The following is a 27,881-nucleotide window of genomic DNA, read 5'->3' on the forward strand; positions in this document are numbered from 1 at the left end:
TTTGTGCAATAAGGAAAGGATAAACCCCACAATCACCAAAAGCAAACGAAATTGCTCCACATGACAATAAGTACGCTAATAACACAATACAATGCATAATGGATCAGTGACTTGTTCACTTGTAGTTAAATGTAGTCTATTGTATGGTCTAATAGTTTAGGTCATATTAGTACAATAAAACTATTTTCGGGCCATCCTATTATTTCACATCTCTCCAACACATTCCCAGTTATCTAGACCTTCCTCACTGCTAGTTTCGACTAGGCAGATGAATGGATCATTCAAATAGCGAGAGAGAACCAGAGCTCTGGAGACCTTGAGCTTCTGGAGGAAGGTGAGGAAAGGTAGAATGCCCCCAAGGAGGTGGAGCTGAAAGTTGGACTTCTTGGCAAGGTCTGTGATCTGTAAAGAGAGAGCGGAGTCAAAGATGATACCCTATCTTTTTGCCTCACAGGTGGGTGAAGCAAGGGAACCCAAGGAGGCTGGCCAGAGAGTGGGAGGGAAGAAAGGAGCAGGCGTCCCAATGAGAAGGACTGGCATTAAGGCAGAGTTCATTGGCAATGCACAATGTCTGAATAGCAGTCTGTATGAGAGAGGAGGGTGAGGCGGTAGAGGATGGCAGTTTGAAGGAGTGATGTGTGTCGTCTGCATAACACTGGTAATGAGTGGAGAAGGCCGCAATCAAGTAGGCCAGAGGGGCCAGGTAGATGTTGAAGAGCCATGACTATAGGATAGAGCCCTAACGGACGCCACAGGTAGAGATTGAGGTTGAGGTTGAGGAGAGAAAAAGAACCATTTGTTCTTGGGAGGGTCTGTTTCAAAGGAAGGTGGTCAGCCTCCTATTGGAACATAATAGCCTACTGATCTGACCAAACTAGAAGCAGGGGTGGGGAAAATATCAAAATATCTTTTGGACAGATAGGTCTAAAATGTATCCTGTAGTGGTTTGAATCCATTGATACAAGTCTAGTTCCTCAAGGTTATTTCAAAGGTCCCTTGTGGCTAATAATTCATTGTCATTAATATTCAGATTAAAGTCCTCCAAAATAGTTTTGTTTTTAAATCCACAAGAAGTTCTGTGACCATGGTGCTGGGGAAGAGTCAATCATAACTTGGAGCTATGTATACCTATGATATGATAGTTTATTTTTATAGCGCCTATACACAATGAGTTTCAAAGCGCTTCAAGGCAAGGGAGGGAACAAGGGAAAAAACAATGACATTCTTACAGGCCATGATCAGTAAGGATGTGAAATTAACTATCATACTCGGCCTGACGACATTTCAGATAGTGCAAGAGCTAAGACATAGATAAGGAAGGGAGGGGGAGAGTGGGAAGGAAATGGAAACAGACATGCGACTACCGTACTAGGCTTGACGACATTTCTGGTAGAGCTGGAAAAAAACAAAGGTGAGGGAGAGGGGTGCAGAAAGGTAGGGGAGGAACAAAACAAGCGACTATCGTACTAGGTCTGACAATAGAAAGTTTTGTCTATGTAGGTGAGAAAGTACAGGCACATAGATCAGTCTGGTATCTCGCCTCAAAGCAAGATTTTTATTTTGTAAAGTATGATCTAGATTATAACTGCTAATCCCCCTCTGCGCCATACAATGTATCGTAAAGTAGTATCCCACAATGGATACAATTTGCCACATTATGTTTCGTCATAAAATGTACATTGATAGCAGCAATTGTGTTTTTTCACTATGGGTTCCAATATTGGTGCCTTTCTGCATGATGCTGGTATGGTTTTGTGTGTCTATCATCGGGCCTAATGAATGAATAATTGATGAAAGCCTGACTGTTCAACAGAAAGTGGCTCCAAAAGGACCGTTAAAAAGTGAGAGTGGTAAAATTCATTGTATTGGCGACCTCTTTCCAGTATTGTTGGATTAGTGGGCATTCCCAGTACATATGGATGGCTGTTGCGTTAAGTGACCCGCATTTGTGGCATGGTTGTGGCTTGTCGGGGGTGAAATGGGCTATTTGTTTGGGTGTAATATGGAGTTGGTTCAGGATCTTGAATTGTATAAGCCTAAAGTGGCGCAAAGGGATATGGCTTTGGTGTATTTACAGTAGTTTGCCCATTGTTGTTCCTCTATCTGGATGTTTAGGTCTTTTTCCCATTTTGTTTTCATATTGTTCTTGGATGGTGTTTGCTTGCACAGTTCTGTATAGGGTGGACACAGTACCTGTGAAGCCTTCTTCAGTGAGAATTTCAGTTAGGAATTTGTGTCAGAGGCGCGCTGGGGAAGGATGGCCATTTTGTCTTGCACGCGGCCTTAAGCCGTTGGTGGTGTAATGTTGTGGTTAGGCTTTTCCCTGTTCTGTTTTGGATTTCCTTTAGTGTGAGGAACTTTCCTTCTGGGAAGAAGACCCGAAGACTATTCACAATAGGAGGTGCAGTGGCTAAACGGAATATCCTAAAGAAATGGAAATCTAAAGATCCCCTCCCACGCACGAAAACTGGATGAGATACTTAATACACAGGAGTCATACGTCCGGGGAATAAACTCACCCTCCAGACCTAAGGATATATGGGCCCCACTCAGATCATATCTACTTGCCGAAGAAGAAGAGTCGAGAAAAGTCACAGCATCTCCCGAATGACAATACATCCTAAAATTCTCCCCACCCCTCTGCCCCCCTACTCCTATTCCCCTCATCCACTCCCACCTCCCCCTCCTCCGCACCCCCCCTCACCCCCCATGTGTGTAGATATTACAATATGCCAAGACAGTATGATATATGCATAAACTGTTATACATGCTGTAACATACCTTTTGGTTAACTCGCAAAATGTCTGTAATAAATAAAGTTAAAAAGTGAGTGGTATGTCATTTGATCAGGGAGGATGACAGTTGCCCCATCCTGGCTGCAGATGTGTGCAGATGAGCTTGCCTTATGCACAGCTGATGCATCTGGCAATTTATGCCTGGAAGGGGCAGCCCTAATGGATACAAAAGACAGACTCTGGTATGCTTCTAACTAAAGTGTGCATACAAAAATACACTGATGTCTAATGGGCTATCACTGAGCTTGGCTGCAACTAATGCTGTTCCTGGGAGTTTTAGTAGTAGGCCAGTGAAGAAACAAAGTCATAAAACCAATCAATAAAATGAAGGTTCCACCAGTGTTTCATAGACAAGAACCCAGACATTCTATCACCTCAGTTGTCTCATATGGCACTAGGCAAAGGTGTCTTCAAATCTATAATTTGACACTAATTTCCATAAAGGGGGATGGGGGGGCTAACGCAAACATCCTCTGGAAAGTTGCATTTGGCTTGTATTTGCATGAAAATGCAGTCATTTCTCAAACTACATTTAGTGATCCCCAAAACCCATGCAAAATTGTCTTTGAAGTCTAATGTGCTCTACATGCTATCATGTGCTACTCATTTCCATTGTGAAAGAGCACTCCAAAAACCCTCTTAAGTTGTCCTTCTGACTTAAAATTCCTTATCCAATGTGCTTTAAATTGTGGTATTTGCTCCAAAATCCCCTTAAAATTCCTAGAAATTATCCAAACACTAATTACAGTTGTATTTAAATTACAGGCAATTTTGCCCAACATCAATATAGTGTATTTTGAAGCATTCCATTGTCCCCATCTATCTCAGAAATTGTTTGGGTGAAAACCTCCCTTAAATTGTATCCACTTTTGAAGAAGCTAATTGTCAAGTGTGCTATTTGTCTCTCAATTACAGACGTGTTTAGTGCCAGGTTTAGCTGAGTGATTCTCTTGTCATGGCAATGTAGTATACAGTAGACTTCTTCAAAGGCAAAACGTAGACCACAGAGTATTCAAAAGAAAGCTGCAAAACGAATGCACTCTTGCATGTTGTTCGCTGGGGTTGTTTTTATACCTAGTATAGGTTACGTCCATTAAATGAATTGGGCAACAGACTACCAGGCGCTTTTCTAACGGTTGTCGACAACTGTTTGTAAATAACAAACATGTTATGATGTATTTACAATTGTCTATTGGATTTATGTACAGTAAAACAGTTGTTAGGCATATTGCTTTGTAAATATCTGTTCTAATGTGCTGAACAAACTGTATTGTAGGCGCAAACTGTGAAGGAAGTGTTCGCTCGTCAGCTAATGCAGATCAGTGGAGTGAGCGGAGAAAAGGCAGCAGCCATCTTGGAAAAGTATGACACACTGGCAAGGTATGGCTATCAGACAAATGAATCAGTAGACATTGTTCCAGTATGGACAGGCACAGTCTAATGAATGAAAACTCTAAGATGAAGGGCACTATTAAGTAATGAATGCCTAAACTCTGTGACCGTTGATTGGCAGCCAGTGAGATGTTTTCAACACTGCAGAAATGTGTTCTTGTCTGCCAGCACTAAAGTAAAGGCAGCAGAATTTTGACTATGATAGAGTTCGACGATCAATTACAGTATTTGTCATCAACATTTGTAATCTTGAGACATTGTGTGCCTCAATACGATATCCTGCAGCTTAGCTCTAAAGTAACTGCACTTCTCCATTAGCACAATGTGGCACTAGTCTCAAACTGCACTGTCCAGTCACAAAGTAATATGCCGCATGTACTAAAATCCATTTCCAAGATGGCATCCAGTAATACCATGCTGTGGTTACGGTTTTATATATATATATATATATTTATGATGCTTGTGAATCTGCTTAGTCACATGCTGTGCATATAGTCCGACTCTAGTGGTAATCGCAGAGTATTGCATCTTTTTTGCGAAGATCGAAAGGGGCAGTCGACATGGGTGTGACTGTAACACTATCCTTAACTTGACATGTAGTGTACCCAAAATCCCTCAAGTGTCGAGGTCTCTCGGATAGTTTTTTTCCACCCAACTAGTTGGTTGCCTCATGCGGAGCTCACAAGAGTAAATATTTCTTACTTGTCCCACGACCTACGGTCGTCTAGTCTCCCGACTACTTCTTTTCAACGACTGCCTCGTGGGCTTCCTGCCGCCAAAGACATCCACTACTGCTCGGCGACTGATGAACTGCTCGATGTTTGTCGACCACATGGCCTCGGCCCTCCGGCCAAGCCCTTGCAGTAGAGATAGTGGGGCCCTGGGTTTATTCTTTTTCAAGAATGAATTTCCTTTTCCCTTCTCTTTCCCTATTTGGTCTGGCTACCGTCACCCTCTGCTATGGAGAGGATGCCTTTTAAATGTTGTCCGTCGTGTAACGTCAAATTGCTGTGGAAGGCCACCCATTGCGTTGCAATCAGTGTCTACCTCGAGACCACGATGAGCGTTCATGTAAGTCCTGCAAGCTCTTGCGTCCCAAGACGTTAAAGGACAGGTGGAATAAACGGTGGGTGGCCTACGCTGTGCAGGCTGAAAGCCATTTTCCCGTTGGCGCTGTCGCTTCGGATGACGAGGAATCCATCGGTAGCCACGGCTCCGAATTGTAAGCCATCCACCATTCGGCTGAATGTTTGGGTTTCCAAATGCCCGGCCGATGACAGACAGGCCACCGGCTCTATTATGGGGAGTTTACAACCCGGCGACAGGGGCACTCACGCACCAGAGTACTAAACACACAACCCCCAAGGACTCCTCGACGGAAGCGTTGAAGAAGCGTGCAACACTTACAGGGCTGCCGAAAACTTCGGCACCTCCCGAATCCCGCAGTTCAGCACCCTCCATGCAACCGTCTTCGCAGCGTTCACCCAAAAAAGCATATGGTCGCCGAAACACAGTCAAGATCCATGCCCCTGACCCCCTCAGGTATAACAGCCCCCTGGCAGCAGTGGGGCTAAAGCCCTTCAGACTGGCCCCAAGGGCCTTATAACTCCATCAGAAACATACATGGAGTCAGTCCTGGCACCTTTGGCGCCAGGCTCATTATCAGGAATAAAGCAATACCAGTTTTGGACCTTAATCCAATATGGAGGCCTATTAAACAGCTCAGTTCTTTAGAACCAAGCCATGCGGTCTAGTGTTTTGGGTGTGGCTGGGCCAGGAACTACTTGGCCTGGAACTACTTTACCTGGGCTATTTAAACCACACCCAAACAGCAGAACACGCTTCGAGTTATTCTGCACTCCTGCAGCGTAACGCTCACTGTATCCAGCTCCTGCTCATCTACTTCTCCAGTGGCCCGCTCCTGAAGCCCTAGATCCGGATTCCATTAATAACCTGGAAGAACAAGAACAGCATTAGCAAGCAAGAACACTTACCTGTGAAGTAACCGGCCTTGAATCCATCCTGCGCTTCGCTTACCTCGCCCATCTCTGGAGTTCGCCGCAACCTGCAAAGGTAAAGAAACAGGGACCGCATTAATAACATTTCTTACCTGGGCAAGCCGCGAGTCCTGACAGCACGCTGCGCTTCTCTTACCTCGCCCATCTCTGGGTTTTACCACAACCTGCAAGGGAGAAGGAACAAGGTCAGCATTAACAAAGCACTTACCTGGGCAAGCAGCGCTTCGATCGCTCATCACTCCAGAACATCACTGCAACCTGTACAAAGAAGAGAACACAGGTTAGCAATTAACACCAATAAACAGTGCAGCGCTCCGCACATCAATAACTCACCGTGGTCATCGGCGTGGCAACTGCGAGATCACAACCATCCCTGTGAAAACAAAGAGACATTGTTATGGAACAGCGTAGTGGAGCAATACACCAAGAAGGCAGAGAAAACGGAGGGAAAGAAAGGGACAGAATAAAGACGGAAAAGATATTATAACTCACCGGGAAGACAGCAAGCAGAGTCGGAGTCACAGCCATTCTGGACCCAACATAAGGGCACACGGACCAGTGAAGCAACTATGTCCACGGAACGCCCGCACCAACCACGCGCCCCTGCACAGAGACGCAGGACGGAGAGTTCAAGGCACAAAAACCTAAGTTGAGCAATAACCCCAACGGAGGGGATTTGGACCAGAGGGAGGTGGGAGTCCACCCATCACAGAACCAGTATCTTAACCCTCCATTCTCCTGTTATAGGTGCTACCCAACGTCTGGCACATAACCAAGCAGAGAGGGGTCCAGGATAGTGCGTAGACCTCCATCCAGTATCGTGTGGCGCTCCTGTGGATACCAGGTGAGCGTAACAACGCTGTCCAAAGGTGCACAAACACCTAATGCTTTGATGGATTCGACAACCGCGATGGCGTGGAAACCTGCCATTCAGCCGCCGAAAATACGCGAGAGTCTCGCGGCTATTATTTCGGCTGCTGCAGAACACAAGGGAACCTCCTCTCGTCGAGAGGAGTATTCTGAAGCCCCCCAGCCTTTCTCGAAGGTCTTATCAAGAAAATCTTGCACTTCTAGTCAAACTTTTCCACCTCCAGACACTTCTGCATCTTCCCTGTGGACCAGGGAAAGATTTGAAAATTATATGGACAAAATAGCCACATTTATTGATTTTTTTTTTTAGATAAATATATAACTCACAAGAGACCTAGGGAAGAGGACTCCTGCCCCATTCCACACAAATTGCAGAAATGTCCCGTCTCTGTACAAGGCTACCAGTAGGCTATCCTAGATGTCTCCGAACAGGAGGAGGCCTATGAAGACATAGACCCATTTGCTCAGGACACAGCTGACCAAGACCCATAATGGATCAGGATCAGTCAGGGGATCAGAGCCCTTGGCTATCACCTACTCGCACCCCTAACCTGGACATAATTTGTCTAGACCCACATTTTTCACCTCTACGAAGGGAGTCGTCACCTGTGGATGACCAAATGTTGTTCCGTGCCATTTTAAAGAGGGCGGACGATCATTTCGAGATTGCTACACACGAGGCAGTTCCTGAAGCACCTAGCTCCTTCTTTATCACCATCCCTCACACGGGCAGTCAACCCTTGGGTTGAAAGATTGTTCCGCCCATCTCCTTCCGACCCCTTGTACATACGGGGTCATAACACACCGGACTCCCTGGTGGTTACAACCACTAGAATGAGGGTGGGGTTCCACTGTCCACGGCGGAAGCCCCACCGGATAAAGATTGCAAGAAACTTTATGCGCTCGGGAAACGTATCACTACCTCGGCGGCCTATTCAACCAGGATCACTAACAATACGACTCTCCTGGCTAGCTACAGCAACGTCCAATGGAGCCTACTCGAGGAAGGCCTTCAAGAGGTCCCACAGCACACGCGATCAGACCCTGGCGGTCGTCACTGAAGGCAGACAGGTGACCCACAATATATTATAAAATACTCTGGACACTGCTGAGACTGCCGGACACACTCTAGCCCAGGGAACTCTACTTAAGAGACACGCCTGGCTGAAGAACTTGGGTTTTAAACCAGAAACTCAGGCTTCTCTTATTGATAAACCAGTCGAGGACTCCAACCTCTTTGGTAAAGCTGTTGATGACTCCCTGGAGACTGCCAGGAAGGAGCACGAAAAGCTGAAATCACTCTGCCAGATCACGGCCTAGCCCTTCCACCAGCGTGGAGGCTCCAGCTTTTGCCGTTCCTTTCGTGGTCAATCTTTCTCCTGGTGTCCCCATGGACAATATGGCTCTGGAAGTACCCCCTGATACTCCGGCCAATGCACTTCAGGTAACAACCAGTACCAGCAGAGAGGTCCTAGTAGAGGGCAAGGGTAGATGCAGGAACTCTACTCCAAGAGGCTCCCGGGCCTCCACCTCAGTGTCTCGCCGGATCACATCAGACCAGTGGGTGTTAAAGACCGTTACCCACAGCTACTGCATCGAGTTTCACTGGCCGCTTTGATACCACCCACCGAAGAGCAGACGCCTATTGCCAGCACAAGTGCAAATCCTGCTGGAAGAGGTGCTGATCCTTCTGGAAAGGGGCGCCGTAGAAGTCATCCCCATTCACCAGGTAAACAAGGGTATTTGTTCAGGGTACTTCCTTGTACCCAAAAAGGATCTCACCATTCGCCTTGTGTTAGACCTTCGCCCAGCGAACAAGTATGTCAACCCACAAAGGTTCAGAATGACAACACTGCAGGAGGTAATCCCACTGTTGCTGCAGGGGGATTACATGGCTAGATTGGATATGAAAGATGCATACTTTTCATATTTCGGTGTTGCCAGCGTACAGAAAATACCTAAGGTTCATGATGGAGGGCACCCACTATCAGTTCAAGGTTCTTCCACTTGGCATTGCCTCAGCTTCACGTGTGTTCACAAAGGTACTGATGGTAGTAGCTGCTCACCTGCACATAGTCCATCCCAGTCTATCCTTACCTCGACGATTGGCTCATAACAGGGGATTTGTACGGAACATGCCTAACAAATACCCAAAAGACACTAGATCTCCTCTTCAGGCTAGGGTTCTCGATCAATGAGGAAAAAGTCCAGTCTAAACCCCAGCCAAGTCAAACAGTTTCTGGGGGCTCCATTTCGGACCAAAGACTGCCTCGTCTTTCCCTCCAAAGAGAGAGTTCGAAACATGCTCTTCCAGATCCCTCACTATGTAGCCAGTCACGAGTTGACCGTACGCAAAGCCATGCGACTGTTGGGGTTGATGGCCTCCTGCATCTAACTAGTTCCACACGCTCGCCTGCACATGCGCCCCATGCAAAAGTCCGACTTTCATGCATTGTGAACGCATAAAAGACAAGACTCACCTTCATAACTAGGCGCTTCCACCATCCAGCAGGAAGAACCGTAACTCTTGTGAAGAGTTGAACTGTGCAAATCTGACCACTACCATAGAGGCTGTACCTCAAGTCACAGCAGGACTGGACTAGAGCGCCAGTGAAGTAACTGGCAACAGCCTTTCTTCAGGAACTTAGCGCCCCTGCAAGGCGCAGGATGGAGAGCTCACCCTTCAAATCATACAGGTGAGCTTGTACCCTACATCCCGTGAAGTTAAATGGGGCTGGGTCACAGGAGTGGAGGAAAAGACAGTTTTGAGGAACCCCGTCATTTCTCTGTTTACAGAACCAGCACGTAACCCCGGCCAGGTCGCCCACAGTACCCATTGAGAGGAGGCTCCCAACGCACCAGCAGAGTCCAGGTAAGTGTTACAGAACGCGAAACCTACCTTAAAAACACTCTGCCTGAGCGTTATGGAGGCCTCAGAGGTAGATCACTTGTCCCAGTTGCTGGGTGAGCTGCGTGTGGAGGTGCATGCAGCAAAGTCTGAGATGAACGCCTTACGGCGGGAGTTGGAGGTGAACAGAGACCAAACGGACGAGTAGGCTCATCAGCTGTTACAAACGCAGGCCGGGTGTAGCCCCACCAGCTTGGATACTGCAGCCAATGGCCCCTGTTCAGGTGGTAGTACCAGGGAACATCCTGTTAGCACCCCAGAACGGTTCATCTGGGATCCCAAGAGGTTTGCGGTCTTCATGAACCAATGCTGCCTGCACTTCCTGTGTAGACCGTTTGTCTTTCCCACTGATCTATCGAAGGTAGCCTTTGTGCTGTCCTATGTGTGGTGGAGGGGGTTATGCAGCGGACTGGTCCATTCCATTAGTCAACAGAGACGATCCCTTGTTACGCAACTTTCCTGGTTTTCAACAGAAACTAGAGAAGCTCTTCACCCACAACACCCAGGGACAGGCCTTGGACAGCAAACTGTTATTTCGAAGGGATTGTGTCCTCCGACTTATTCCTTATCTTTGATAATCCATTTCCAGCTTGCTGGCCTCGGAAATGTTTTCCAGTAGAGGGCGCTGCGCGTCGACGTCCCTCGAATCGGTGTCCCTCAACAGCCTCTGTATTGGCGCCAACGTCATCATGAGTACAAATAGTCTTGCGCAGCCTCCGTTGCTCAGTTCCGTTTTTCCGCGCTTCCTGAGCCTCAGAAACGTAACGCTCGGTTCCATTCTTCATAAAAATCTAATTTCTTTGAAAATCTAAATTTATAACGATGGAATCTTCATCCGAACCATCGACTCCACGGTCCGGGTTTAAAAAATGACACGACTCTGGAAAGAAAATGTCTTTAACTGACCCTCTCAGGATCTTTTTGTGGTGCCTGGGATCGGCGCATCACTGTTCGGAGTGTGAGGACTGTGTGTCCATGACGGCGAAAGCCTTGAAGGAGCGTAAGGGGAAGTTAGAAAGAGGTAAGGCTTTTAAAACTTGTACCACTTCAAAAGTTTCTTCTGCTGAGTCGAGACATTAGTCTTCTCGTCGCCAAAAGAAACATTCCCGATCGAGATCTCGAAGCGGTTCCCATCATTCTTCGAGATCGAGACATTCTAAGAAGAGGCGCCATAGATCTCCCTCTTCTTCTTACTCTAGTTCCCCGGAAAGTGTCACCTGCCCCACGAAACACAGCTCTCCGGCTAAGTGGGAGAAATTCCGTAAAAAAATGCTTAGCGTTTTCAAGAAAGTGCCCTCGACCCCCTCAGACGTCTAAAGGTGATACTCAAAACTAAAACGCTGCGAGTCGTTGAACCCGGCGAGTAAAAATCGAGCACAATGAAACCTCGAGTGAAGGCAATAAGACTGCGTCATCGGCGCCATCGTCGAAGGTTCCCTTAACACACAAATCTGCGTCATCGACGCCATTGTCGAAGGGACCTTCGACGCATAAATCTGCTTCATCGACGCCGTCGTCGACTCCGATGAAGGATAAGCCTAGAACTGCCACTACGTCACAGGCATCAGAGGTGTCGAAAGCCCCGACCATGACGTCGAGAGTGCCATCGACCATCTCGACGATGCCAAGTAGGATTCTGATCCTCGCGAGTTCGAGGCCTTTTTCGACGCCTTTTACAGGATTGTCGAAGCCTACAACGTCTACGTCGACAACCACAACGTTTTCTCAGGCAGTAACAAATTTGGCTCCTTCTCTAGAAATGGGTTTTACTCCATATCCTAGATCTGACTACTTTATGGCCTTGTCCTCCATATATGAGGAAGGGGAGAACTCTGACAATGAGAGACCTTTTGGACTACAGTACCCATTCCAGAGGAATTCATCTCTGAAGAAAATAGGTTGAAAGACCTACAGGAGTCTCTACATGGGGCGATTGGTATAGATACTTCTCCAGAAGTAGTTTGCTAGACCAGAACCTGGAGAACATGCTGAGATACCTTTATAGGGCTCTTATGGCTAGAATAATTGAATTTATGGGGTGGACTACAACTGCACCTTCTTTTCAGCAAGATGAACTTACTGATATATTAGATAAAGGTCCCCAAGAGGATCCCGATGTCCCTTTTCATGCTGCTCTGCAAAGGAAAATATCTGCAAATTGGGAGACTCCTAAAGTTATCCCTGCAGTAAATAAAAAACTCTCTGCTAAATACAGAGTATCAGCTTCAGATCCCGAATATCTAAGCAAACATCCAACTCCAGAGAGTTTAGTTGTGCAGGCAGCGACTTCATCAAACAGTAAGCTGGCATATCCCACTATTCCACAAGACAGGGATGATAAAAGATTTGACGCCATGTCAAAAAGTCTTTTCGGCATGTAGTATGGCGCTTAAATCTATCAACGCCACTTGCACGCTAGCAAGATTCAGCCACACCCTTTGGGAGTGTGTTTCATCTGCGGCTGTCTCCCAGAAGGGGAAGAACGGGAAGCATTCTTAAACATCATCAGGGATGGAAAGGATGCAATGTGTGAATCCCTTCAAACAGGCATTGACTCTGCTGACGGCATCAGCAGGGCCATGGCGGCGAGTACCATAATCCGCAGATTTGCGTGGTTGCGTAAGTCTGGTTTTGCTCCAGATGTGCAAGCCAGACTTCTAAATGTGCCCTTTGACGGCACTTCTCTATTTGGAAAGAAGGCTGATGACAGCCTGGAAAAATTGCAAACGTCCAAAGCAGCAGCAAAATCCCTTGGGGCTGCAATCCGGCAAACTCCAAATCGCCCCACAGGTACATCCTGGAGGGGTAAGTCCTTTCGCTTTTACTCCGCATTCAGAAAAGGCAGAGGACAGCCAGCTCAAAGGGGCCAGAGACGAATCACCCGTGGTGGACGGGTCAAAGGTACAAAATCTGCACCAGCAGGTGCTACTTTACCCTCAACATCTGCATCAGCCGCTTCTAAACCCGTACGAGGTCTCCCCTCACAAGACACCAGTAGGGGGCAGGTTAACTCAACATCTGGCAGAATGGCAGGCTATTACGTCAGATGCTTGGGCGTTGGAGACAGTTGCCCAAGGTTAATACCTGCCTTTCCTACAAACTCTGGAGTGTCAGCCACCATCAGACCCGCTCCTTATGCAGGAAACTTCCTTCACAAGCTGGGCTTCTACCTCAACTTAAAGAAGTCGCAGATGATACCATCACAGAGACTCCAGTTCATTGGAGCAGTCCTGGACACGTCCCTGGGAAAAGCCTTGCCACCAGAGGTGAGAGCTCAAGATATTCTATAGATGGTCACCAGGTTTCAAAATGCCCAACGTCTACCAGCCTTCGACTTTTTGAGGTTGCTCAGCCTCATGGCATCCTGCCTCTTTTTAGTGCCAGAGGCTCGCCTGAGAATGATATCTCTCCAGTGGGCACTAGGGACCCAGTGGTCACAATTCTCAGGGAGAATGTCAAATCTCCTACTAATCCCGGACAGAGTAGCTCGAGACCTTCAGTGGTGGGCCTGACAGGAGAACATCTTGAAAGGAGAACAGTTTTGGCAACCATGGCCAGAGATGACAGTAGTCACGGATGCTTCACTGGGCAATTCAAGAAGGAATCTCTATCAGCAGTTCACCTAGCCGGAGAGAAGAACTTGACGGCGGACGCTCTGAGCAGGCAGAACAGTCTCCCACGAGTGGGAAGTAGCTCAGGAAGTCCTTCAAGAGATCTGCGCCCTTTGGGGAACCCCTCAAGTGGATCTGTTCGCCACCAGTATCAACCGGAAATGCGATCAGTATTGCTCAAGGGAATTTCCACCGGGAGGAGCTCTAGGGAACGCGTTCGTAGTGGACTGGGAGTATCCTCTTCGGTACGCGTTTCCTCCAGTCCAGGGGGGGCGGGGTCTCTGTCCCGGAGTGGTTCCCGCCATTCCTCTGCCTCCTCTAGGCACTCGCGGAAGAGTCGTCACCCGTCGCCTGTCCCGACAAGCATTCTTCTCCTGTGGAATGGGACGCCTTTCGCAAGGAGATGATGGCGATTTTTGAATCACAGGGCTCAGTTCTGTCCGCGCCTTTTGAGAGAAGCCGGCATGGAACGCGCTAGGGCCACCGCTCGCACGCGCTCTTGCGGTCAGCACGATCATCGGGAGCCGTCAAGGTCCCGATCGGACAAGGTGGATCGCTCTAGCCATGCCTGCTCTAGGTCCCGGTCCTCGCTGCCCTCGAAACCGTCGTAGCCTTTGAGGTCTTCTAAGAAGACATCGGCGCCGTGTCCGTCGAGGGACTCTCTCGAGGCTCAGCCTCTGAGGAAGTCATCAACGCCATGGGTGCCGAGGCCATCAAAGGACACGCTCGGGGCTCCGGCCTCGAGGTCTGTGTTGAAGCCGTCGGCCTCTCGCTTGACATTGACGCAGATTCTGTCGACGCCTTCAACGCCTTTTGTGGAGGCTTTATCGGAGGTACCCCGTGCATCGGTTGAAACTCTGAGGAAGGCCCTGAGGAAGTCAGTGAGGCCTGTATTTGAACCTTTTTATGTGCCCTCATCCAGGGATTTATTCCAGCCTCTGGATTACATCTGAGTTGGATGAAGGGTCTGATGAAGGTTTGGTTCCTGATGAGGTTCCTGACGAACTATTGTCTGGTCATAGCCAGATGGAAGACCTGTGTCAGTCTTTGCACGACGCCACTGGTCTGGACACCTCTCCGGAGGTTGAGTTTGGTAGGCTTGAGCCTGGCACGCACGCCAAGTCTTCTTACCGGCATCTCATGTCGAGGGTGACAGAGTTCTTGGGGTGGTCTGCGCCACCAGTGGATTTTCTGCAGGATGACCTGACAGATATCTTGGACCAAGGTCCACCAACTGACCCGGTACTGCCATTTCATATGGCCTTGCAAAGAAGGGTGGCAGCAGCTTGGACTCCTCCGGAGAGTCTCCCGGCAGTGCGTAAGTCGTTGCCGAAAAAGTACCGTCCAGCCAGTGACAACCCCTGCTACTTGTCAGCGCACCCTACTCTGGAGAGTTGGTGGTGCCCCAGCAAAGCAGGCGTCGTACCCTACCATCCCTCCTGATAGGGACGACAAATGTTTTGACGGTTGGGCGAAGAAACTATTTTCTTCAGGGGGTATGGCTTTGAAGGCAGCCAACTCCGTGTGTGCCTTAGCATGTTTCACTCACTCTGTGGAATTGTGTTTCTTTGGCGGCTGAACATATTCCCGAAGGGGAGGAAGGGGATGTCTTTCTTGCCCTTGTACAAGATGGCAAGGATGCCATGTGTGAATCCGTTCAATTGAGTCTGGACATGGCAGACTGTGTCAGCCGGTCCATGGCGGTGAGCACCGTGATGCGCAGATATGCGTGGTTGCGGAAATCGGGGTTTGCTCCTGATGTACAAGCCCGGCTTCTCAACATGCCCTTTGATGGAGAAAATCTTTTTGGCAGCAAGGCTGACGAGAGCCTTGAGAGGTTGCAGACCTCCAAAGCTGCAGCGAAGTCATTGAGCGCTGCAGTTCGCCAACCTCCGCCTTTTCGTCCTAGGGGACTGCAATGGAGGGGAGGTTCCTTTCGATACTATTTTACCTTTGGTAGATCGAGGGAAGCTGCCAGTCAAAGGGGCCAACGTAGGAGTACCTGTGGTGGAAAACAAGATACTCGAGGTGCCAAAGCCGCTCGGGCAGTTGCCTCTTTGCCCTCAGGCACTGCCGCCGCCGCTTCAGCTCAGTCATGAGGCCATGTCCCATGGTTCGCTGGCTGGGGGAAGGCTGGCGCAGCATCTTGTTGAATGGCGTGCCATTACTTCAGATGTGTGGGTTCTGGAGATCATAGCCCACGGCTACTGTCTTCCTTTCCGGTAGAGGCCTCACGACAATCCACCGGGGAAACTCTTTGAAGAGGACGGATCCGCTCCTTGCGCAGGAGATCAAATCCCTGCTGGAGAAAGGCTCCATAGAACTGGTGCCTGTAGTGGAGAGGAACAAGGGTTGGTATTCCCCATATTTTTTGATCCCGAAAAAAAGGACGGGGGATTGAGACCCATCATGGACTTGCGTGGTTTGAACAAGCTCCTCAAGAAGGACAAGTTCAAGATGGTTACTCTCTTTCAAGTCCTCCAGGCCCTTCAGCTTCAGGACTGGTTGGTGTCTCTCGACCTCAAGGATGCTTACATTCATGTGCCGATTCATCGCAAGCACAAGAAGTACCTGAGGTTCGTGGTTGGCGACTCGCACTTTCAGTTTCGGGTCCTGCCGTTCGGATTGACCTCCGCCCCAAGGGTCTTCACCAAGCTCATGGTGGTGGTGGCAGCGTATCTCGGGAAAGGGGGGATTCACGTCTACCTCTACCTGGATGATTGGTTGATCAGGGTGCGCTCTCCCGAGCTAGTCCGGGATCATCTGTCAGTCACCTGCCACTCCTTTCACAAGCTGGGCTTCTCCCTCAACTTAAAGAAGTCCCACTTGACACCAGTACATCGGAGCAGTGCTCAACACATCCATGGGGCAGTGTTCGCCTCCCCAGGTGAGGGCTCATCACATTCTGCAGGTGGTGCACAAGCTTCGACATGCCCAGAGTCTCCCGGCGTTCGAGTTCTTGAGGTTGCTCTGCCTCATGGCATCCTGCATTCTTCTGGTGCCAGAGGCCAGGCTGCGGATGAGATCTCTGCAGTGGGCTCTCAAGATGCAGTGGTCGCAGTCCTCCGGCAGGATGTCGGATCCCGTTCAGGTGCCGCCCTCGGTCGCCCAGGATCTTCTGTGGTGGGCCCGTCGAAGGCAATCTGTTGAAGGGGGCTCCATTTTGGCTACCCTGGCTGGAGGTAACGACCGTGACTCATGCCAATGAGTTGACAGTCAGCGGTCGTTGGTCTCTGTCGGAGTCCAGATTCCATATCAATCTGTTGGAGCTGAGGGCCATCAGGCTAGCCCTGAAGGCTTTTCTGCCGTCTGTGGGGGGGAAGAATGTCCTGATTCTGACGGACAATACAGTGGCCATGCACTACCTCAACAAAAAGGGGGGGGGGTCCCTCCCTCTGTGCAGAGAGGCGATGCAGCCCTGGTTCTGGGCCATCCAGCAGGAAATTTCGATCTCGGCAGTTCATCTGGCCAGAGATGAAAACGAGGCTGCTGACGCTCTGAGCAGGCAGAGCACGGTCTCTCACGAGTGGGAGCTGGCTCAGGAAGTTCTCTTGGAGATCTTCGCCCTTTGGGGGACCCCGCAAGTGGATCTCTTTGCCACCAGTGACAACCGGAAGTGCAAAAGATTCTGCTCGCAGGAATTATCTCTAAGAGGAGCCTTAGGGGACGCGTTCGTAGTTGAGTGGTCATTCCCACTGCTGTATGCGTTTCCTCCAGTCCCCGTCATCCCGCAAGTGCTGCAGAGGTTACGGAGGTTCGGTTACCGAATGATCCTCATTGCTCAGGCATGGGCCAGGAGAGCGTGGTACCCGGACCGTCTCGACATGTTCTTCTGCCCTCCACGCTGTCTTCCCTATCGAGACGATCTGCTCTCAGGGGAGGGGGGGTCAGGTTATCCCTCCAGAGGTCAAGTCTCTCAACCTTCATGCTTGGTTTCTGAAAGGTTGAGATATAAGGATTGGGACCTCCCTGAAGACGTGATGGAGGTGTTGCTCTCGGCCAGAAGGCCCGCAACAAAGTCCCTGTACCATTGCCGTTGGAGAAAGTTCTGTGACTGGTGCACGGTTAAGAATGTGGATTCTTTTTCATGTGCCATTTCTGTGGTTCTGTCTTTTTTGCTTTTGTTAGCCCACAAGGGCCTGCAAGTGGGTACCATTAAGGGTTACCTGGCGGCACCGTCTATATTTAAGCTCTCGTCTGAGGAGTGTTCTTATTTTAAGATTTCTTTGATTTTTCAGTTTCTTAAAGGGCTCACTGTTGTGTTTCCACCTTCACCTTTCCAGGTGCCTGGTTGGGATTTGAACTTAGTGTTAAAGTTCCTGATGGGAGCTCCGTTTGAACCCTTACATTCTTGTCCTTTGAGACTGTTGACCTTTAAAACTGTATTTTTAGTTGCGGTTACTTCCGCTCGCATAGTGAGTGAGTTGCAGGCACTATCCGCTAAGCCACCTTTCACGTTGTGTTCCATAAGGACAGGGTTGTCCTTGGGGTTCGTCCTTCTTTTCTTCCGAAGGTTGTCGGAATGTCATTTGAGCCAGAAGGTCATTCTTCCGGCGTTCTATCCTCCTCCGCATCCTGGTAAGGAAGAGGAGAGTCTCCATAGTTTGGATCCTAGGAGAGCTTTAAGTTTCTACATCTCACGCATGTCCCGGGTCAGAGTGGACGATCAGCTCTTTGTAGGATACGCTGGTAGGCGTTTGGGACAAGCTGTTGCTAAGCAGACTTAGTCTAGATGGATTATCTTGTCAATCTCTGAATGTTACCGTTTGGTGGGTAAGGACCCTCGGGTGGGCTTGCAGGCCCATTCTACTAGGGGTGTGGCTGCCTCTACTGCTCTCCAGAGGGGTGTTCCCATTCGTAACATTTGTGAAGCAGCCACATGGGCCTCTGTCCATACTTTTGTAAAACACTACTCCCTGGATTCTATCCATGGGCAAGATTTGGCCTTTGGCAAGGCGGTCCTCTATTCTTGAATTTAATTAGGCATTCTAAAATGTTTAATTCTTTTCCCACCTCCATGCGTTGGTACTGCTTTGGGAGTCTGTCATAGATGTGGAATACGTCGGAGGACACAATCCCTTCGAAGAACAAGTTACTTTCTTACCTGGTAACGTTCTTTCGATGGGATGTTCCTCTGACGTATTCCACATCACACACTCCCGACCTGCCCCTCTACAGAATTTCTTATGCGATTGCAGCTTATGTTTCCGCAAGGCTTTCTGTGGTCATACTGGCAGAAGATTGGTGCCACACGTTCTGGGGGAAACAACTACAACTGAGGCTACGGGCGTCGTGCGTCCTACTTATAACATCCGGTCACGTCGGCTCGACGGAAGCCCTCAATGGAACTTATCGACGTAGGACGCAGACGCTGAACATTTTCCAAAGCAGCACAGCTGTGGTGATTACCTGTCATAGATGTGGAATACGTCGGAGGAACATCCCATCGAAAGAACGTTACCAGGTAAGAAAGTAACTTGTTCTTTTCCCCCAACCCCTTTTCAAGTTACATTGTGGGACCTAAACCTAGTCTTAAAATTTCTAATGGGTACTCCATTTGAACCCCTTCATTCCTGTTCATTAAGGTTTGTCGCTCTTAAAACAGTTTTTCTAGTGGCTTTAACTTATGCCGGAAGAGTGAGCGAATTGCAAGCTTTATCTTGCAAACCTCCTCATACAGTCTTTCACAAAGATAAGGTTGTTTTACAAGTGAAGCCCAATTTTCTCCCAAAGGTGGCCTCAGAATTCCACATTACTCAGAAAATAACTTTACCCTTGTTCTATCCTCCTCCCCATCCAGGGAAGGAGGAAGAGAGATTACACAGGCTGGATCCAAGGCGTGCCTTAAGCTTTTACATTAGCAGACTTGCAAGAATCAGACAAGCAGACCAATTGTTTGTGGGGTATGCAGGGTACAAATTAGGTTTGCCCATTACAAAACAAACCATTTCAAGATGGATTATTTTAACTATTATAGAATGCTATAAATTGGCTGGAAAAGAGCCCTCTCAACATTTTAGGGATCATTCAACCAGGGGTATCGCAGCCTCTTCTGCTCTCCAAAGAGGAGTTCCAATTAAGGACACATGTGCGGCTGCCACATGGTCGTCCGCACACACTTTTACCAAAGTTGACTGCCTTGATTCCTCCTCTAGCTAGTAGAAAAAATTTGGAAAAGCTGTGTTGCATTCAGTGGATCTTTAAAGGGAAACATTTCATTTTACTACCGCCTACTCTATATTCTACTGCTATGGGGGTCTATCAAAGATAAGGAATACGTCGGAGGACACGATCCCTTCGAAGAACAAGTTACTTCCCAAACTGGTAACGTTCTTTCGATGGGATGTCCCTCCGATGTATTCCTTACCACCCCTCCCATCCTTCCCCGCAGTAAAATGTTCCCTTGTAGTTGCAGCTTACGCTCCTTCAAGGTTATTAACCAATTCATGCAAAGCAAAACTAAACTTCAAAACGGAACTGAGCAACAGACGCTGTGCAAGACTATTTGTACTCATAATGACGTTGGTGCCGATACGGAGGCTGTCGAGGGACACTGATTCGAGGGACGTCGACGCGCAGCACCCTCTAATGGAAAACATTTCCGTGGCCAGCAAGCTGGAAATGGATTATCAAAGATAAGGATTACGTCGGAGGAACATCCCATCGAAAGAACGTTACCAGTTTGGTAAGTAATGTGTTCCTCTACAGCAAGGCAGTCAGGACTTGTTGGCCTATGTGGCTACTTTCAATCGCTTAGTCGTGGAGACAAATTGGCCGGAGGAAAGAGGACGACTCTGTTTTACAGAGGCCTCCGGGGAGAACTGAAAAATGTTATGGCTCAGGTGGTCAACCCCCCGTGATGTGTGCGGAGTGTGGGATGTTTTAACCCACTAGGCTCTGCCCTGCGACATCCCTGTGCACTGATGGTGAAAGAATCATCAAAAATGGCCGCAAAAGCCCTATGCGCACCAAAACCTTTGAAAATTGCGCTTTGAAACTGGAAAAGATGGCTGCCAGATCTACTTTGCCTGTTGTCAGTGGTGGAAGGAGACCACACTGCTGAAACATGCCAATGGGCGGCCTACCAAGGAAAAATGGAAACTGCATGAAAGACAGTGCTTTATTGCAAGAAACAGAGAAATTGCTCTTAAATCCCTTTTTCTTGGTTACTGAAAATACAAAATAATGGTCCAAAACACCACAAAACATCCTATATCTTTGCTGGATGTTACCCGCCACTTCATTTAAGGAATCAATATGAACACACAATGTCAGGAAAAGCGGAATCTGTCATGAAAATATCCACAGTAAAAAGTGTGGTTGCCTGTGAAAATCTGTCAAAATATGGGCACAGTACCAGCGGCTCCCTGTATGAATAGCTGTCATTAATTGCATCAGAAGCTTAAACTTGCGCAATTGAAATCAAATGGCTGGAAATTAAGTGACCTGCTATCAAAAGTAATATAGGTTGCAACTATTTAATCTCCATGGTTTAGAGACTTGAATCAGAGTCCTAGTTGCCTGTTTTAAAATTGCAAGTTTATTTTTAACAAAGGGACTTTTAAAGTAAGCCTGATGTAAGCCAAAACTACAAAGCAACTACCCCCACTGGGCAAGGCACCTCCCTTCTGCTCTCTGGGCAAGGAACTCACATTCAGGTGTTGATTAAGAGGGGAGGAGATTTTGGGCTGCTCCTGGGAGAGACAATGAACCTTCGTTGGCTGAAAGGACATGCAGATTGTGAAGTGTCAACAGTGGCCTCTGCCAGAGGAAGAGGGCGGAGATGGCTCTTGAGCTACAAGATAGAGATGGAGGCGGAGACCGGCGTTTTTGTTGATTCACAAAGCACAGAAAACATATTTCTAAAAAGACTGATAAAGGACTGTGAGAATTTGTAACAATTATGGAATTAGTAGCAGTGTTAATGTGATTTTCTTTTTTTTTTGTTGCACATTTTTAGAGGTGACAGCAATCTGTGCGATGTTCAGGGAAGGCACAGTGAAAATTCTGGTTTTGTAGCAATTGTATTTATGTCAGAAGCATGAAACTTCATACGATTATGCCCAGATATCATGCGCACATATATACAAAATTGTGGACTAATCAGATATTGTGTCCCTGTGCAAAAGGCAAAGGGGAGGATGTTTTGCCTCATAAACTACATCATCATGATGACACACTGTTTTCCCCTCCAATCAAGGGAGAGAGTAGATTTTAGCCAATAGACTACCAAGAGGGTGCACCTAGGGTAATTCAGCATACCCACCCCTTTATCAAACACATAAATAGAGACAGCTGAGGACCTAGAGGGACAGACTGATTCACCCACCATCTCGAATTTGGCAAAGCACTTTGAAGGAGATCCATCCCTACTCCTTGTTCCAGACTCCAAGAACTTTGCAAGCAGAAAGGCTCAGAGCATAGCTGATCCACTTTCAGCTGGGCCTAACTTCCAGAACCCATCCCTCAACTTAAAGGGGAAACCAAAGAAGCAGCCATGCTGTGCTGTATCTGCTTGCCTGCCAAACAATTATCTTCATAACCAGAAGGCCAGATGAAATCCCAATCTGGTGCCATTCTGTGCTGTGCAGACCAGAGCGCCATTGCAGAGCCAGTCCAGTCGTGCTGTGCAGTGTAGACCAGAGCGCCTTGCTGTCCAGTCATGCCGTGCGGTGTCCAGAGCGCCTTGCTAATCGCTGAACCAGACCAGTCCGGTGTGCCCAGCAGTCTGTCCCAGAAATCTTTGACCAGAACCAGAATCCTTGACGGTTCCATTCAAAACATTGGTAGTGAATATCCATAGTATAGGATTGTCACTAGCCTATGTACTGTCCATAGTCCTCCCTATCCAAATCAAATCTATCTCATATCCAGAACTGTATTGTTAGAAATTCTTTTTGTCTTGCCTGAACTCTCTCTTATCCTATAGTCCTTCTGTGATAATATTGTTAAAAACATCTTTGCGCTGATATATTGCATCTGAAGAAGGCAAGCGTCTCGGCGGACCAAAACCTGATCGGTGATGTCCTGGTCTGGTGGGTTTGCTGTCATGTAGTTTGCATCTTCATAATCCATCCCTCGTGTAAAGAAACCTTGTTTGTATTTTAAAAAGCGCATTCTTGTTTTACAATTTTGCCTCTTTCTGAAAAAAACGACCTCCAGTAAAACGTCCACAACTTCTTCATACTTTATGCTAGAAACGTCCTAAGCTTTCTAAAGAACCCAAAAACGCATCTCAACTCCTTATAGTTTTTCCGCGATCGTGTTTACCGCGCGCAGAAAGTTTGCCGTTAATTTTTCGTTTGGCAAAAATATATGTATAAAACAGCTTTTCATTGCACCTGACCTCAAAATTAAGTTTTCAACTTGCTTATTACTCTCAAATCATTGCTAGTGTATGTCTGAAACCATAGAAAGCGGCTCCCATTTGAATTTCAACAATTTCCGTGATTTAAACATTTTTTAGTGTTTTCCCCGTTTCATCAAAGCCAACTTTAAAAACCAATTTGACAAGTTTGCCAATCATTCCTGTTTCTCTCTTGTGTTGTTGGGGGAAATTGGGATTGATATATTTGCTTGAGTTCTGCATTCCTGAAACCTGTTCTCTCTCCTTCTATCTCTTTATATTGCATATTGGGGGGGGATTGAGGAGTGTGCAGGGAGAATAGTAATCACATTGCCATTTGACTGAACATACCCAAAAGGATTACTTCTGTGCTGCATTGCTTTTTCCCATCATTACTCCTTGTGATTATTGTATGACCATTAAAAATAGTGTGATATATATACTGTGAATATATAAATAAATATTTTAACTTTGCAAACCAGCCTGGTTCAGTGTGACTGGGGGGGTGGTATTCCCAGAGAGGGGCGTGATATAAGTGGTACATCGTTCAGAAATAAAAGAATTTATAGACACAAATAAACAATTAAGGGTTTCAGTTCTGGATCCCACGCTAGGCATTGACTTAGTTGAAGTGCCGGATTGAATCAATTACAGGAGTATATCGACTTGGCAACACAATTGGACCACAGACTACAAGATTGCAAGTTGGATCGCGCTCGCTCCGAGGACAGGAAGTAATACGTCCCGTCTGTTTTCTAAGATGGCTCATTTTGTGGCTCTGAAAGGGATTCCAACGGCACCCACTTTGGCTAAGGTCTTCTTAGAACATTTTGTGAAGCTCCATGGTTTCCCGTCCGTGGTGGTGTCAGATAGAGGTAGTCAGATCATATCTAAATTATGGAGGAAGTGTTGCGACCTGGCAAAGATAGAAGTTCGTCTCTCTACAAGTCATCATCCCCAAACAGGCGGGCAAATGGAACGTACCAACCAGACGTTAGAACAATACCTCTGATGCCTTCTCCAACAAACAGATAGCACTTGGGTGGACATACTTTGGATGGTGGAGTATGCATATAACCACTCAGTGCACACATCCATGGGACTATGCCCCTTCTACACTCTACATGGGCAACACCTATGGACCTCAGTTTATGATCCACCGGAATCTCTGGAGATGTCAGCGGTCAAGACTCTACATGATAACATTTCTCAGGCAATGAAGAAGGCCACAATGCACCTGACAGCAGCAAAAGAGTCACAGAAAAAAATTGCAGATCACCACTGCAAGGAAGCTCCGATTTACCAAGTAGGTGATGCTGTGTGGTTAGCTTCTAGGCACGTCTCATTAAGGGGCCAAGGAAATTTCACCCCAGTTTCTTGGGCCCATCACCATAGAAGCTGTGATGTCCCCCGTGGCCATGAAACTGACCCTTCCATCCAATATACGGCTACACCTAGTGTTTCATGTCTCCTTGCTAGACCCATGGGGGGGGCTGTCATGAGCACTACCAAGCTTCAGGGCATTTCTCTGCTTTGTGCTTTAGGGGTCCCCAGAGCACCCACATGGGGGCTAGATGGGTGTTAGCTTGGCATTCCTGGCACCTCCTACAGTCACAGACACCTAACTCTATTGAGCTAAACACTTCCTTGTTCTCTCAAGATTGCCATTTAACTGGCCTCAAAACATCTGTCAGCAGAACACTAGTGTTGGAGCATGGCTGCCTACTTAAAAAAAAAAAGAACTTTATTTAAACTTGCAAATGAACATCACATCATCTACTTGCAATTTTATTGTTGCAGTCGGTCAACATTTGAGTGTAAACGGTAAATTTCACAATGATTACATTGTTTCTGAGTCTTCTTCTCTGGTGCTTTTATCTGCAAGGTATTGCCTATATCTGCCCCTTATGTATTTGGAGCAAGTAGCTACAGATATCAGGCCGACATACACTTCTTCAGTCATTCGCCCATGTCATATCTTTTTCCCAGTCATACACTCTGGGCGGTTCTTTACATTTCCATCGCATTAGTATTGCCTGTTTAGCCAGCAACATGCTAAAGTTTAGGAGCTTACGCCATATTGGTTTAATTTTGCACACTATTCCCAATAAGGATGACGGAACTGAAAGGACACCGACAGCCCCAGAACCGACAGGGAAGCTCCCGCAATGCCGGACCGGTGACACCGGATAGACTGGAACACAGGTGACACTCATTGAGACGGAGTCAACTATCCCAACCAATCCCATCTCCACCGCACCTTAGTTGCTACCAGGTACCAAAGTATCAATTGAATTGCAGAGACACTGGCAATCAACACACTAGCTGAGTGGTGGACATTGGCAGGTGCACTGGCCACAAGAGCAGGAAAGGAGGACAGGTGGGGTTGTGATGGAGGCTCTTTGAGGTGGGGGGCCAGATGTGAAGGGCACCTTAGTGCAAGATGGGCCCAGATCAGGACAGAGGAGCATCAGGAGAGACTTTGCAAGCCCAGCGCCTCAATTCAGGATAGAGATGCCAACTAACCAAGTCTACTAACAATTTCCACCTCTGCACACACCTCTCAAACTCTAAACCAAACACAACCACAAACCTACAGCACAACAAACCGCACAAACTTCACTACATTGCAACAACAAAACAAAAACACACATAGACCTCCTCAACAGTACACGATGAATACCGGCCGCAAACACCCCAGGGCCAGCCAATGGACCTACCGGGCTGTGGCCGTCAACAGCACATCACTGCTCTCTTGCACTTTTCCTGCTTCCTCCCACTAACTCGCCCTCCCTTCCTCTTTCAGAGCCGCCAGTGCGCCACTCCGGTGGTGATAGTGCGCGGTACAAATGTCCTTTAACATTAACAACATACAGACAACCGGATCCCATTCTATAGGCTGGTCTGACATCTCTTCCAGTGTGTTACAAACGTTTTTCCAGTATTCAGACAATCGTCTACATGACCATAGCATGTGTAGTGTGTCCGCTCCCTCGTTACCACATCTGGGGCACGTCCCTTCTGTTTCGGGATACATCCCTTTAAGTCTAGCTGGGGTGAGATGCCTCCTATGCAGTATCTTGTAGTGTAACAGGCAATATCGGGAGTTACAAGATAGTCTTTGTCAGTGCACATAATCGTGACCAGTGAGCATCTGAAAAGGTGAGCCCCAGATCGCCTTCCCACTTCCCCCTAGCATCTGAGGTCGGGTTCTCCCTGGATGACAGTGCAATTTTGTAGAGTGTTGAGGCGGATTTCCTAATTATGCTTGTAGTGAACAGATATCCCAGGCCTAGGTGTACTTGTGATGCTGTTGGGAATGTTTCCCATGTATTTGCCATGGTAGTGCGCAGGCGGAGGTATTGCAGTTTCTGCAAGGGGGCGTCTCCTATGGTCGCTTTGATCTCTTCCCAGCCGGCAAATTGTCCATTGGGAAACGGGTCTCTGAAGCGATACATCCCTCTTTTCTTCCAGTGTGTGACCAGCGCTATATCTTGTGTAGGGGGAGATATGGTGCATCCCATAGAGGCATATTCGGGTGGTATAATATTGGGTGTCCGGGGTGGGGGGGCCCGCTAACCTGGCCCAGGCACTACATGTTACCAGTAACGGGTTAGTAGTATTATCACTTCTGATTTTTGCTTTGGCTCCTCTATGTAATAACCTCATTGGCCCTAGTGTTTGTGCCTCGATTGCCGTGTGTGGCGCGTGGGGGCTATCATCAATCCAGTATGTTGTGTAGTATGCCTACGGAGAGATAATCTAATTCAAAGGTCGGGGGCGGTCAGCCCTCCTTGATCAAATGGTTTGGTTAGCCGCCTCCAGCTTATTCTGGGTTGGCTGTTCCATATATACGCCCCTTGAATTATGGAGAAAAATGCTCTGCTTGGCCACACAGGCACTGTGTTGAACAGATAAAAACAACTTGGGCAAATTAATTCTTTTAATTAATGCTATTCTGCCCATTAGGGAGATAGGGAGATGTCTCGACCATTCGAGTTTGGCACAGATCGCTTCTGTCAGCGTCTTAGAATTTAGGGTGCGGGCGAGTTGTAGTGTTCATACTATTACCACGCCTAAGTATTTCACCTGATCGGGGGCCCATGCTAGCCCCATTAGCTCTGTAGGCTTTTGGGTCGCTTCTGTGAGTGGGAACATCTCAGACTTGGACGTGTTCAGTTTCAGACCGGAGTATTCCCCAAATTCTTTGACTGTGCGTAGTACCTCTTTTAAGTTTAGCCTCAGGGTTTCTTAGATATAGCATTATTTCATTTGCATGTAAAGTGATGATCTCTACTTTGCCCGCTAGTGGTATTCCCGCCCTAGTGTGTCTGGCCCTCAAAATGTCTGCTAGCAGCTCTATGACCAATGCGAACAGGAGAGGAGATAATCTGCAGCCCTGCCCAGTTCCACCTGCTAGCTCCAGGATTGCTGAGAGAGCTCCGTTGATGCAGACCCTGGCATAGGGTTGTGTGTACAGTATATGTATCCAGTTTATGAAGTTTGGACCGAACCTATAGTTGTGTAGAATAGAAATGGCCAGTACACTGTGTAGAAGGCATTTTGCATATTGAATGCAAGTGCTGCTCCTTGCATGTCCCTGGGGATTGGAGCAAATACGTTACAGCATCCACGAATGTTGGACGCCATGGATCTACCCAGTACGAAGCCCGCCTGATCCTCTTGTACCATATGTGGCATCAAAGGGTTTAAGCATGTGGCCAGTATTTTTGTGAATATTTTGATGTCTGTATTTATTAGTAAGGGCGGTCTATAGGATCTGCACTCCTTGGGGGACTTCCCTGGTTTCAATAATAGGGTAGTTATTGCTTCACGTGTCGTTTCAGGGAGTTTGCCAATGCTCTGGGCCTCTTTCTAGACTGCATAGAGCTGGGGACCCAACATTCCACAAACTCCTTATGAAATTCAGCCCCCAGTCCA

The 27,881-nt window shown here is 47.7% G+C and overlaps 1 protein-coding gene across 5 annotated transcripts in view; it reads left to right on the plus strand.

Annotated features, from left to right (window-relative positions):
• Positions 1-27,881, plus strand: part of MUS81 (MUS81 structure-specific endonuclease subunit) — a 1,262,762-nt gene that overhangs the window by 1,166,608 nt on the left and 68,273 nt on the right. For all 5 annotated transcript variants that reach the window (XM_069645007.1, XM_069645006.1, XM_069645008.1 and 2 more), the window contains one exon: positions 4,072-4,175. In XM_069645007.1, the coding sequence (XP_069501108.1) occupies positions 4,072-4,175 (104 nt within the window). The remainder of the gene's footprint in view (positions 1-4,071; positions 4,176-27,881) is intronic.

Source organism: Ambystoma mexicanum, chromosome 2p (genome assembly GCF_040938575.1).
Source record: "Ambystoma mexicanum isolate Mex_15411 chromosome 2p, UKY_AmexF1_1, whole genome shotgun sequence".
NCBI classification, from domain to species: Eukaryota; Metazoa; Chordata; class Amphibia; order Caudata; family Ambystomatidae; genus Ambystoma; species Ambystoma mexicanum.